This window comes from Diabrotica virgifera, chromosome 8, assembly GCF_917563875.1.
Source record: "Diabrotica virgifera virgifera chromosome 8, PGI_DIABVI_V3a".
Taxonomy (NCBI): domain Eukaryota; kingdom Metazoa; phylum Arthropoda; class Insecta; order Coleoptera; family Chrysomelidae; genus Diabrotica; species Diabrotica virgifera.
Genome location: NC_065450.1, coordinates 12,699,126 through 12,714,079, shown reverse-complemented (window position 1 = coordinate 12,714,079; position 14,954 = coordinate 12,699,126). Strand labels below are relative to the sequence as shown.

Genomic DNA, 14,954 nt, shown 5'->3' with positions numbered 1-14,954 from the left:
TTATATTTTAAATTTTCAAAAGCGCTCGACAAAGTACCTGATTGTTTTAATTGATATCCGATAATAGGGCCATTTATACAGGGCGAAAAACCCAAGAATGAATAATGAACATGTTATTAAAAGAGCGTTTCTTCCCCTATTATATTTAAAATTAAGTTTTTTTCAATATTCGGTAAAACGTGGTTTTCGAAAAATTTGGCAAATCAGGGTCATCGTTCACCTTCTTTAAAACCTTATCAACGGTGGGTATTGCGTTGCTCATAAAAAATTTATGAACCAGTCTTCTAATGACATTTTTGTCAAAATCATCACTTTTGTTAAACTTCTTTTACCGGGTCAGACATACTTTTGGTCCAGCGAATTGATGATTCGTTTTGTATTCCTTAATCACCGTAAACACACTTCTATCACAAACTTCAACTTTATTGGCCACTTTTTTCACAATATCTTCAACCACTAACCCGAGATTTTCTTGTCTTTCACATTTAAAAACATTTAAAATTATTTCTTTAACTTCAACGCTAAGGTACACAAACGAAACATGAAACGTAAAACGTGAAACATGAAACGTAAACACGTTTCCTGAAAATAAAACACGGCTAAACAAATCTTGAAGTCCGCCTACTAATGAAACGAATGTGATTAATGCTCATAAAACATTTTTATTTTTAGAGAATTTCATAAATGGACGGACGTTTATTTATTTAGCAGTGTTTTATTTCCATGAAACGTGATTTACGTTTCATGTTTCTTTGATGTGCGGCCTGCCTTAGAGGGCTTCTTTTACTTCGTTTTCGAGGAGGACTCCATGTATTTTCAACCAATTCATCAGCAGAATCAGTGGATGACATTTTTGGTTTCAATATCTGTTATTGAAACAATACGTGGTTACTGTTAGAGTAATCACAATGACGTATAGATAGGGTCGTTATACAAATAAAAATATATATTTAACCTTTAACTACACGCGCTGGCGTACTTTGTACGCCAGATATAAGAATTCTACTGCAAATATATTTAAAAATTTAATTTTTGACCTTGTTTATCTCTCTAACCTATCACTGGAATGTGCTTTACAATTTGGTTTTAGTTTCGTTACAATCGGCTTTCTGGGAAGATCGTAATTTACAGTTTATTATTTGTTGTTTCCGGTGGCGGACAATATACGCCACGATTATATTAATATAAGTAGTAATATAAGTACATATTCCAATTTTTTTTAGTAGCTATGGCACAAAATATATTTTTCTTTATAAACAATACTTTTTCTCCTGTAAAAAATCACATTTCAAAAAATTTTTTATTAGTAATTTTATTTATCATGGAATCCAGTTATTCCATGATTCCAGTTATAAATCCCAATTGGCTTACTGAGAAGGAACTCCCAAGTATTCACTGAGATCGAATAAGGTTTATAACAAACAACTAAGTGTATTATTTAAAAAAAAAAATTAACAAATCCGTTGTTTTTAAGTGTATTTTCTTGTGGCGTACAAAGTACGCCACGCGTGTAGTTATGTTATAATTTGATGTGCGGGTAGTTAAAGGTTAAATAGTTTTAAATCGCACAACAAATAATTGCTAATTCAACATTAACAGCATAAATATAATTTATTGTCCTTTAAGCATCAAGACGACTAAAAATTTACTAACAAATCGATTCAAATTACAAAATTTTAATACCGAAATATAAATACCTACTTAAATCTTGTCCGAACCTGTATGTGCTGCCGACGACGTCGGCAGTAACGAAATAAAGATGGACATTTCGGTTAGTTTTTTAATATTCTTGAAGAACTGTTACTGGCATGTACGCATAAAATATTCATTAATTTTATAAATCGGATCATTTTTTCACTTACTATGTATTCAGTGATAACAATAATTTATTTACTATGCAATAAACATTAATAGATGAGAAAAGAAAAAAATTAATAAAGTGTCATAATTATACTGTTACTTATCGGAACGAGTAGACTCATTTGGAACATCTTTAACAATTATCACTAGTAATACCACTAGAGGTCAAATTATTTCCGGAAATTTTTTTGAGATCATGAATATTTTGAAAATTTCCCGAGTCGCAGACGAGGGAAATTTTCTAAAAATATTCATGATCAAAAAAGAAATTTCCGGATATTAATTTGACTTCGCGTGGTATTCGGTAAGAAAATTCCACACCAAATTTGCATTTGAAAATCCAAAGCTGCATGAACAGATTAATAGCGCGTCATAGCTTTGTCAGCAATTATTTAGGCTTTCAAATTCGTAATTTCTACTCATTGTAGTTGCATGGGAATACAATTTCAAGATAGAAAATAGTATATTCTTCAATTTTACATAAGTTTTGAGTAACTACAAGTGATAGAAAATGAATCAAAACTAAATTATGTAAACAAATAAAAACCAGTCGGTCAAAAATGTTCTGTTATTGTAAACGTCAAAAAATTTCCACTATAATTCGCTGTTGGGTATCCCACGAGCAAAAAATTTCCGATAAAATACCTCCGTTGCCATGGTGATCTGTCAAAATAACGTATTTTGATTGGTTCAAAATTACAGGTGTGGAATTTTCTGTTAAATTTATCGTTGTTTATATGACCTGCATCGCTTATTGAATTATACTTTAGTTACATTATGATTAGCTTGAAACTATAAATACGAAACCATAACATTTTATTGTTTGAAAAGTATTTTATATTAAAACTGTGCAAGTTATAGTAAGTAAAATAGTTTTTCTGGATAGTGCAAAATGCAATACATTCTTACAGAGGAAGTAAAGTCTTGGATACAACAATCCGTAGGTACTGAAAATTGTATCATCACCATAGAAAACACGACCCAGAAATTGAAAGGTTACGCTGGAGAATTTATTTTTGCAAAAGTTGAACTTCAGTCCAGTGAAGGTATGGTTACAGACGATAAAACTCTATTTATAGCCCTAAAACGCAACAATCAGAATCCGTTAGTCCAAAAACGAATTTCTGTAATGCACGAATTCTGTAGGAGGGAAGTATACTTTTATGGTACCGTCATTCAAGCATATCAAAAGTTTTACAAAAATAAAATTCTGCAAGGTGACCTTTGTATAGTTCCAAAGTGCCACGAAGCCTTTTTGGAGGGCGAGAATAACGTTGTGGTCTTAGAAAATCTTAAAAGGAAAGGTTACGTGCTGCACCAAACAGAAAAACCGCTGAACTCTAATCAAATCAAATTGTGTTTACAATCTTACGCTAAACTACACGCTTTAGGATTTGCAATGAGAGATCAAAATCCAGAACAATTTAAAATGATTTCTGAAGAATTGCATCCTTTGATAAGTCAGAAAAATCACTGACTAATTTTAAACCACTCTTATTGCTATAGTCGATACATTAAAAGAAGCAGGAAGAGAAGACTTATCGGTCAGATTTGAAAAGTATAATAGCCAAAAGTGCATGTTTAATCGTTATTTTGAAGCCGCCGGTGTTAGCTCAGATGAGAAAGTAATTATTCATGGTGACTGCCATAATGCTAATATGCTGTTTCGTTTTAAGGTAAATATTTATATACCTATTTATTGTTCGTTAATATAGTACTGCATTTTCGCAACTAAAGGGTAATTCATTTAGAGCAACGATTCCCTAACTGTGGTACGCGTACCACCAGTGGTACGCGACGATTATTAAGGTGGTACGCAAGCAGCCATAGGACATACACAGTAAAATTTACTGAGTTAATAACCCCACGGCGCGTGGGGGCGTCGCGTCTAGTTTGCAATAAGCTCCGCCTATTTTGCTGGCCAGCGCATCTTTCGGCGACGCGAGTCAAACAGTGACAAAGCTATCGAGCGTCCGCATGCACGTCCAACCAGCTAGCATTCGTCAAATTACCTATCTAATTTGTTTTAAGTCAAGTTTAATATATTTGAATTAACATGGATAAGTGGCTTAGTAGTGTAAAAAGACCTTGTGCTCAAAGTAATGTACCACCAAGTTCATCTCAAGAATTAAATTGTGCAGTGATTCAAGATGATGTTAAAAATTCTTTACCATCGAGTTCCACTTCAGAGCCAGATTGTGCGGTAAGTCAAAAAGATAAAATACCTACTAAAATTCGAAAAATTACTAGAAAATATGACCCAGAATACATAAATATTGGATTTACGGTGACGGATGTAAATAATGAGCCACGCCCTCAGTGTGTCATCTGCTTTGAAATTTTATCAAATCATAGTATGAAACCCTCATTACTGAATCGTCATTTTAACACAAAACATTCTACATTAGTAAGCAAACCGAAGGATTTTTTCACCCGAAAATTAACAGAAATGAACAGCACCAAGAAAGTCGTGTCTTCATTTACTGGTAGTACCGAAAAATCAGTAGAGGCATCATTCTTAGTTAGCCTAAGAATTGCAAAGTCAGGAAAAGCTCACACAATTGACGAAGAGCTGTTGTTACCTGCAGCAAAAGATATGGTTACCTGTATGTTGGGTGAGGCGTCAGCTAAAAAGCTAGAACTGATATCACTGTCCAATAATACCGTTCAACGTAGGATCGACTGTATGGCAACAAATGTTAAAAAATAAAGTCATCAATCATGTAAAAAGTAGCGATTTCTTTTCGATACAACTTGATGAGAGTACAGATGTAACGAACTATGCTCAACTTATGGTTTACGTGCGGTATATACATGAAAATAAAACAATTAAGGAAGATTATTTATTCTGTGAGCCGTTATCAACACGAACTACCGCGGATGAAATTTTCAACAAACTGGATGAATTATTTGCTGAAAATGGACTTGACTGGATGAATTGCGTTGGCTTCTGCTCTGATGGCGCTCGAGCTATGACAGGTAGATTCGGAGGTGTAGCCACAAAAGTAAAATCTGTTGCTAAGAATTGTACTTTTATGCATTGCAGTATACACAGACAAGCGTTAGGTGGTAAATTTTATTAAATCTCGGGCACTTAACTCTCGTTTATTTTCAAACTTTTGTTCCGAAATGGGCAGTAACCATATTCAGTTGCTGCTACATACAGAGGTTAGATGGCTTTCGCGAGGCAAAATGCTGAACAGATTATTCCAGTTACGTTCTGAGGTGCAGCTGTTCCTGATGGGGACTGATTTTGAATTACGCAATCGACTGACAGTTGAACACTGGCTTATATCATTGGCTTACTTATCAGACATTTTCAATCGCATCAACGACTTAAATCTAAGTTTGCAAGGTAGATCTACAAATAGATTTTCAGTAAATGACAAAATAAAAGCATTTATCAAGAAATTTCAAATGATTGAAAAGAGCGTGTCGAATGAGAACCTAGCATCTTTTCCTAATTTAGAAAATTTTATAACTGAAAATGAACTTACTGTGAGGGAAATTGTGATCAATAACATCAAAAATCACAGGCAAATGATCGTTAAAATATTTGAAGAATATTTTAAAGAAGATTATTCGGGGTTCAATTGGATAAGGAACCCATTCGTTTGGGATCTGGATAGTGTTCGTGAAAATTTAAGTGTAAATGAAAAGGAATCTCTGATAGAGTAATCTTGCGATGGAGCTTTGCACGTGGAATTCAACAAAGAAGAGCTGTGTGAATTTTGGCTAAAAGTTAAAAATGAATATCCATCGTTGTCCAGAAAAGCATTACTGTTTCTAATTCCATTTACAACCACCTATCTCTGTGAGAGCGGATTTTCTGCTATGTTGATAATAAAAAATAAATATCGTAACAAGCTTAACATAGACACTAATTTGCGCCTGAAATTAAGTACAACTGAGCCAGATATTTCCTCTCTTGTCTCGAACATGCAGCATCATTTTTCGCACTGAGTATATTGTATTTTTTCCTATAATTAATAAATAATAATGTTGTCATAAACAGTTGTTGCAGTTTTTATTACTTTACCATTTTCAAGGTTTTTTAAAGATTACCACAGTTCAGTGGTACGCTACTAAATTGTAATTTCGTGTGTGGTACGCGAGATTAAAAGTTTGGGAACCACTGATTTAGAGGTACTTAAAAAAACAATGAAAAAAATTAATTTTATTTGAAAATGTTTATTGTCGTAAAAAATAACCATTCTTTACAATTACTTCTTAAAGATAATTTCACTCAAATGTTGACCATGACTGTGGTTAAGATGGTCCATTCTGAAGGTATAATTCTCGATGACGCGTTCGAGCTTTTCGATTGGTATTTGACCAGTGACTCGAGTAATACTGGCCTTCAATGCCCCAATCATAGCCGGTTTATTCATGTAGACTTTGGACTTGAGGTAGCCCCAGAAGAATACGACAAGACGCGTGATGTCACAGGATATAGGCGGCCAAGTCACTGGTCCGAAGCGTGAAATAAATTGCTCACCGAACCGCTTTATCAGTAAAGCCATGCTTTCACGGGATGTATGGCAGTCGGCGTCATATTTTTGGAACCAAATGTCACTTAAACTGCGAACTTCAATTTCTGGTACCAATTAGTCCGTTATCATGGCGCGATAATGGTCTAATAAATAAATATAGTTATCACGATAGTGATCACAGTAACATTCTGGCCGGTCTAAAACATAGACCGACGATGACACCGGGCCATAAACCACACCAAAAAGTGTTTTTTTCTAAATGTATTGGCAACTTTTGAACCTCTTTGGGTTGCTCATCAACCCAAATACGGACATTTTGTTTATTCACGTCCTTATACGCCAAAAATGGGCCTCATCGGAAAACATTTTTTTTTTGCTCTAAGCGCACGAAACCCATTCCTAATTGAACGCCTATTTTCGTAATACAGGTAAATAATTTCTAGACGTTGTGCCGAGTTAAGTCTTTCTAGGATGAAATGTCAAACAATACTGAATATGAAAGCAACTTTAGGTGACAACATTCAAGCACGATCTTCCAACAATAATTCTCACCAAAAAAGTACCTCTAAATGAATCACCCTTTATTTTGATTTTAGGTTCGCAACTGTTTTCGAAATACAGAGGATCCTCGATAAGTCGGATTACGGTATACTTAAGGTAAACTCCATTATAATTGCAAAAAACATGAAATACATATGCACAGTACATCTAAATTACGCACAGTTGTATATAATTTTTCATTTCATGGTAAAAACTAAGTCAGACTGAAAAATAATTGTATTGTCTGATGTAAATCGGTCCGGGTTAGCCGGACTTCCGGCTCATGGGGGGCCGACTTATCGAGGTTCCAATGTATTTAAAATATGGAAATATTCCACTTCCACCATTTTAGGAATAGACGTGAGCTGCGCGCAAACCGGAGAATGGATGTAGAATTCAGTTGGAGCTTAAATTACAGAGTTGCCACGATTCTAAAAATATTGACGAATTAATTTTGAAGTGTTTTTTACATGAATCATTGTTTACAAAGAGTTGCATGTATGTAATTATTTAAAATTTGTAAATTTCTATTTCTATCTACAGCCTCTGGAGCTTCTCGCATTTCGACCGCCATCGTTTTCTGCACATAATATATTCGTCTCCTTTGATGGCTTTATCTCTCATGATGTGCCGTAAATTTTCTTCCCAGGCCACTGCAGGCCTTCCCCTTTTTCTTCTTTGTTGTGGAATGTAATTTAAAGCTTTCTTTGGCCATCTTTTTTTTTGGCCGAGACAACACTAGTTGTCTCGTTTCAATTTTATTTAAACTGGAACATATTTGTCCTCCACCTAATATCTTCATTCTCGATGTGACCTTTTTTGGATATACCACACGTTTTTTTTTAGAAAATCCATTTCTACTACTTCCATTATTTTTTATATTTTTTCGTGTTTTGCCAAATTTCTGCCCCATAAGTCATCATAGGCTCTACCAAGGTACCATAGATTGTCGATTTCATTTTTTGTCTTATATATTTAGACCATAGTGGAGAGCTTATAATGTTTATGCTTGTTTGCCCTGCTGCGTTCTGTTTTCGATGTCTCTTTGGTAGTGCCTCCTTTAGGTATTATATTATGTAGGTCCAAATTATTTTTATTCTTTTAAGATACTCTGTCTTTGACATATATATACTGAGGCCCCATTTTTCATATTCTTTCTTTAGTTTTCTAAACATAAAGTCCATGGCTTCCTCATTATTCGCTACGACGACCTGATCATCTGCGAAAAATAAAGTTGTCTTTACGTTGTAAAGATATTTACCACCGCCTATATCTCTTCCCATTCCGGATACTTGTTTCCTCCACTACTCTAGCGATGATTGAATATATATTTTAAATAAGGTTGGAGACAGACAACATCTTGTTTAAGCCCCTTTGTTATTGGAAATGATTCAGATATAAAGTTCCCTTGTTTAACGACACTTCCTGCATTTTATATATTTTATATTTTTTCTTGTATATATTTACGATAACATCCACATACTTTCGTCAATGTTTGAAACCGTGTTTTCAAAGGCACCTTGTCGTATGCCTTCTCTAAATCATAAACAACAGGTGGATAGATAGATTCCTTGCCTTACGTTTTTCTATTACCTGCTGCAGAACGATTATATTATCAAAGCACGATCTTCCTGCACGAAATCAAATTTGTTCTTTGTTCTTCTATGTCTTCGTATTCCGATTCTATTTTTTCTTTTCATATTCGACCGTACAACCTCCCTACTAAGCTGGTAACAGTTATTCCCCTATAATTACAGCATATGCGTTTATCCCCTTTCTTGTGGCCAGGGTAATAAGACAAAAATATACCCTGTTCGTGACACTTCAGCAGCCAGGGTACTAAAGCGTTTTTTCGACAAATAATACCTATAGGAACAAATTGTAACTATTTCCTGCGTAGGATCTGGCGGCCATTTTTATTTATAAACAATTAACTGTCAAAAGATGGCATTTTTCACTTTTTTTCAAATCAATGGAAAACAGTGAAACTTATGATTTTTTAGTACAAATATCTTTGAGATTATGGAAAAAGCTTTAAAATGACATATTACAAAGTTTTATATACTCATTTATTGTTAATATAATTGCGAAGAAAGGTCGGAATTGCAAAAAAATTATTTTCGCAAAAACTGCTGTAAGAATTAGTGTACACTTTTGAAATTTTTGTCAAATAAGGGTTTCTTGGTGCTTAATATGTGATAAAAATTTCAAAGCGATTTACTCAATTGTTTAAATTTTATTCGAATTGTTTATCTCAGAGAGCATTTTTTTTTGCAATAACATAAGTAAAAAAAATGATGTTAGAACCATTCCACAGGTGTCAAATGGAAGAGCATAAGCTATGTTTTCAACTTGGTTTAAAGAAAGCGAATAAAAAATGCACTGATTAGTAATAAATAATTATGCAAAAGTATCGTAAATCTTTCCTTATAAACTTTTTGAATACATTGTTCCAAAAAAATTAACTTTTTTACCCTGTTTTAAGTGCACAACTACCAAGTAATGTTATTTATATCATAATTGATAAAAAATTGTAATAAATATATATAATTTCTTATATAACAAAATAAAAAGATTATAAGGAAAGATTTACGATATTTTTCATAATTATTTATTACTAATAAATGCATTCTTTATTCGCTTTTTTTAAACCAAGTTGAAAATATAGCTCATGCTCTTTCATTTGACCTCTGGAATGGTTCTAACGTCATTTTTTTATGACTTATGTTATTGCAAAAAAAAGGCTCTCTGGGATAAACAATTTGAATAAAATTTAAACAATTGAATGAATCGCTTTGAAATTTTTATCACATATTAAGCACCAAAGAACCCTTATATGACAAAAATTTCAAAGCTGTAGACTGATTTTTACAATAGATATTGCGAAATTAATTTTTTTGCAATTCCGAAATTTTTCGCAATTATATTAACAATAAATGAATATATCAAACTTTGTAATACGTCATTTTAAAGCTTTTTCCATATTCTCAAAGATATTTGTAATTAAAGAACCATAAGTTTCACGGTTTTCCTTTGATTTGAAAAAAAAAGGAAAAATGCCATTTTTTGACGCTTAATTGTTTATAAATAAAAATGGCCGCCAGATCCTACGCAGGAAATAGTTACAATTTGCTCTTATAGGTATTACCTGTCGAAAAAACGCTTCAGTACCCTGGCTGCTCGAGTGTCATGGGAAAAACCTTATTACCCTGGACCATATATTAAGCTGATGTATCCAACATTCCAATCATCGGAGATATTTTGTCCTTTTAAGCATTTATTAAGTAGTTGAACCAACATCTTATGTAATAATAAAAACATTTTAATGTGTTTGTAACATTTTTGTCGCTGTTTCTTCCTGTTTTTTTTTGTTGGGAGTTGTACAGGCGGTTACTATCATGCATAATATTATGGCTCCATGTATTGTTATACAACTAAATATTATTAAGATACTCCTGCACATAACCTGAAGTAGTGGTACTTTTTTAACTTCTATTAATCATTAACTCCAATAATGATAATTTTGTCCAATAATTTTTACCAAAGGAAATAACTACATTTTACACACTATGTTTTCACTTCCTTGAAGTATTTCCGTTTTTTTTATTATATTAGCTGAAGCTTTGTTGATTTGTGAGTAGCCTTTTACATCTGGCACTTGCATAATCTCAAATTCCGTGATTAAAGCTAAAAAGAACATTACAAAAATGCGTGTATTCTGAAAGTTTTTCCTCAATTTATTTTATTGAAACAATGCTCTATAGTAGATCTGTCTTTCTTGAGCCTTGAATACATTTATTGATTTCTCTTTGTTCTTTAAAGGACAATATTTCTTAGAATAATTTCATAATTCAGCTAATTTATTATACAAAACTAATACAACTTTATTATTTACAGGATAAAGATAGAAGTAACCCCCAACATGTAGCTCTGATTGATTTCCAAGTAACGTGTCTTCATTCACCAATATTAGATATCTCAGCCTTTCTTTATTTAAATCTATCAAGTGAAGACTTTCCAAACTTCAAAGAATTTTTAGAATTTTATCACAGCGAACTATCGTCGGTTTTAACAGATCTAGGCAGCGACGTAAATAAATTGTTTCCAAAGCATGTTATGCAAGAACATTTAAAAAAATTTCTTCATTATGGATTTTGTTTAACAGTGGCGTTCCTGGAAATCTTCTACGTTGATAATGAAGATGTGCCCCCTTTGATTGATGAGGAGACCAATGAGATAATGGGAGGTCTGAAAGACCTTAAGTTAAAGTCAAGGGATGAATACGTGAGACGTCTTGTTTCTATAGTGGATAGTTTCTTTAATAGTGGATATGTATAATATGGTAGATATGTGCAGGGGCGTGCAGTCCATGGAAGCAAGGGAAGCATTGCTTCCCTTGGTTTCCGTAGTAATGCCGTACCATCTGAGTAAATGAGATAATTTTAAAAAAATTGGACAAACACATAATAAGCAGGATTTTAAGTTGCGTACGAGAATATTTAATTATGTAGTACAAGCAGCAAGTACCTACCTAATAAGAAAAGACAAACGTATTTTACTCTATTTTTGTCATACAGTAAATAACTAAGCAATGAAATAGGTACCCATACCAGTGCTGCCGTTCTAGTACAATTGTACTATTTCTAGTACATTTTTAGCGAGTGAGTACGAAAGTACATTTTGTAAATTATCCACCCATTTCTAGTACATTTATTACACAATCTATTTTCTTCACTTTATACAGATACTAACCAATAAAGGAGATGTATTATGTATTTGGTGATTTTTCTAGTGACTTTTTTGGTTATTATGTTGGTTGTGTGAACTGTCTTTTTAGTTATCTGGCTCTGGCACTAGCAACTCTGTTGGTTTTTAGTTTACACTTTATTACACCTGCCGTTGTGCCGTTTGCGTCTTGGCTCCTCCATGTTTATTGTGGTTTATGTTTATAAACAAAAAATAGTCTAGCCTTGTTAAGTAGTCAATATTCTACAAAAAATATTTTAAGTATTTGATTTAATACTCGACTGAAGAGTATTTGTTTCTTAACTTTCATCTAAAAATGTATATATTTTTTTATTAGAACTTACACTTCTTGTTTTCTATATTTTTAGAGTGAGAATAAGTATTTAAAGTTTCAGTTATGTTGTTTTAATGTAAATATAAACTACAGTAAAACCTGTGTAAACCGGCCACCTGTACTAAAACGGCCAGTTAAAAAATTCCACAAACCAATTATATTATGTAGACTACAAAAACTGGCAATACCGGCCAACAGTCCTTTCATTTTTAGTGGCCGTTACTGACAGGTTTTACGTTTTACTGTATATTATATAAATAAAAAATAAAACTAGTTTTTGTTGTTTTCTTTGTCTTTTATTTTGACATCTAACAAAATAACCTGTCATCTGTCATTTCTTCTTTTTTGGGTTGTTATCTGTCATTACTTTCTTTCCTGGGCTGTCAAGTGTCATTTTTTCGTTGTTGGTGACAGTGAGTACAATCTAGTACATTTTATGAAGAATTCTAGTACATTCCTAAATTTTTCAGCGGCAGCACTGACCCATACCAGTATAAGTAGCGCTGTATGCTGCATCCTTCCGTACTCGGACCATGATCGTATTTCTACGGTGGTATTCGGAGTTATATCGGCATAATAATCTGATTTTTAAGTTGCTTCTCTCCAGCGACTCAAGCCTATGTAAAAATCATCGGGGTTAGATGGTGAGCGGTGAGTTCAAATTTGGGGCATATCTTTAGCTTATAAGCAGTTTTGTCAATTGCATAGGAAGATGTTTTTGGTGAATTTAAATGGGATTTACCAGCATTTGACAATGACGGGCTTCGTTGACTGATTTTTTGAAAGTATGAAGATGGATTTTATTGAATTATTTATATTATAAATACTAAATATAAATATTATTTATATAAATATATTATAAAATATGTATTAGTGTTTTGGAAAATGGTGAAAATGTGAAATGTGGGATACAGAAACCATAAATAGCTCGAGAGGATTTTTGGATAGTTTAAAAGATTATTTGAATTTTACTTTATAACTTAGCTTTTTTCAGAAATATTTCCATTCTCAGATAATTTATTTAATGTATTGCAATGCAAGATAAACGAGATTGGTTTCTGTGTAAAAAAATTAGTGTATTTAAAGATATTATTAACAAAAAGAGAGAGATGACTTTGAAAAATGCTCGAATAATATGATGGCAAGAAGTTAAGTTAAGCCTAAAAGGAAACGAATAGGTACGCACTGATAATGTTGGAGATGTCGAATCGTGCTACCGCCAACTATACAATTTACCAGATTTTCGATCAAATATGTCAACGAATGGAAAATAGGTTTTAAGAATTTTGATGACCTAGACTTTCTTTAGCTGTGCAATTTTAATACATTAAAAAAACACATTTTCCTGAAAAACAAACAAAATCTTTGATGCGTTTTTATGGACAATATTTTGACTTGATTTAATTAAGTTCAGAACTAACAGCTTTATATGAGACTGAGGATATTGAGTATTGACAGAAAAAATATTGCCAGTGAGTTACTAATATTTTTTCCACCTACCTCTACCGAAACTATACATTTCCTGACCTGATTGTAGGGAGGAAAGGCGTACCTACTTTTCGTCCCTAGGGAGACAAGGTACTTTTACTCCCTAGGGAGTATACCTAGTAGTATGTATACGTTTTATAAAGGATTTTACTTGTTTTCTTTTCCAATTGAATATAATCTGATTAAAGAAATGTCACAATATCCACGTTTGTACAAGGAAGTTATAGACAAGTTTTCGAAAAATGGTAGAAGAACTGAATTACATTATAAATAGGTGTTTTTACAATTTTTTTTATAAATTGCTTCCCCTGTTTCAAATTTCACCGCACGCCCCTGGATATGTGTAAAAAATATATTACCTATAATAATGGACTAAAGTGACTTGTCTAAGCTACAATAAAATCAATTGTGAACAAGGCTTTTTTTTTGTTTTTTTCCTACTAACAGGACTAACCTACTAGCTCCGAACAAAATTTAAATCTACCAAATTATAGTTTTATGTTATTGTCTACTAGAACACACGTTTTTTGTACAAGATAAATGTTTTACAAAGGGGGATCATTTGTAAATAAATTGTGTGAAAATGATTTCACTAAATAATTCGAAGGTTACTGACTTGCGAAAGGAGTTGGAAGATAGGGGAATTAATTCTATTGAAAAAAGGCTGATTTAGTCTAACATCTGAACAGGACGGTTTTAATTCCAGAAACTTATGTGTTTGTGCTTTGCATGCTGCTTTAATTTTTTTTTTATTTATTTTTATTTACTGTTGTCCGAACCACTGGGGTTATAAACGACAACAATCGAAAATACATTATTAAAAATAAACAGTTATTACAATATTAAGTACATACATATGAACTAACAAAAAGGAAACCCGGAAAATTTGTGGTACAATTAAATAAATGTCCTTTATTCCTATATCCGTTAAAAACTTGATGATGTTGTTGATATTTTTATCGTCTCCAAGAAGCTCAGATATGTCTCTGGGAAGGTTAAATTTACTTCTCGTTTGCTGGTATTTTTGACAGTCGGATAATATATGTTTAATTGTTACATTTGTTTGACACTGCTGGCAGAATGGAGGATTGTCTCTAGTTATTTTGAAGAGATGTGTATGACGGGTGTGACCAAGTCGGAGCCGAGTGAAGATAACTTGTTTTTTCCTAGGTAGAGAAAAGGTCTGTTTTTGTACAGCGTTGCCTTTAATTTGTTTTAATTTTTCGGAACACTGCGACCACTTATTTTGCCACGCACAACTAACTACGTTTTTAAGACACAATTTCACATCACCTGGCACAATTTTATTTAGATGAACTAGATCACTTGTTGCTGCTTCGTGAGCTAGGCGGTCCACAACCTCGTCACCGTGTACTCCAATATGGGATGGAACCCAGATTAATACCACGTGTTTGTTTTCCTTTGCAGCATGTTGAAGTTCTTGATAAATGTCTTTATGAATAGGGTTGCAGGAATATATGTTTTTAATATCA

The 14,954-nt window shown here is 32.9% G+C and overlaps 3 protein-coding genes across 4 annotated transcripts in view; all 3 read left to right on the top strand.

Moving 5' to 3' along the window:
* Positions 1-14,954, top strand: part of LOC126889564 (uncharacterized) — a 110,267-nt gene that overhangs the window by 27,461 nt on the left and 67,852 nt on the right. The gene's annotated exons all lie outside the window — the stretch shown is intronic.
* On the top strand, positions 2,753-3,337 carry LOC126889493 (uncharacterized). Its single transcript, XM_050657828.1, has one exon. The coding sequence runs from the start codon at positions 2,753-2,755 to the stop codon at positions 3,335-3,337; it is 585 nt and encodes a 194-aa protein (XP_050513785.1).
* On the top strand, positions 3,844-13,879 carry LOC126889565 (uncharacterized). The gene is made up of 2 exons (XM_050657947.1): positions 3,844-4,063; positions 10,791-13,879. The coding sequence occupies exons 1-2, from the start codon at positions 3,917-3,919 to the stop codon at positions 11,229-11,231; spliced, it is 588 nt and encodes a 195-aa protein (XP_050513904.1). The 5' UTR covers positions 3,844-3,916; the 3' UTR covers positions 11,232-13,879.

Excerpts from the sequence above, each read along its gene's own strand:
- LOC126889493 (XM_050657828.1), top strand. The coding sequence starts at position 2,753 with ATGCAATACATTCTTACAGAGGAAGTAAAGTCTTGGATACAACAATCC.
- LOC126889565 (XM_050657947.1), top strand. The coding sequence starts at position 3,917 with ATGGATAAGTGGCTTAGTAGTGTAAAAAGACCTTGTGCTCAAAGTAAT. Across the intron at positions 4,064-10,790 it reads CTTCAGAGCCAGATTGTGCG|GATAAAGATAGAAGTAACCC; the intron begins GTAAGTCAAAAA and ends TATTATTTACAG.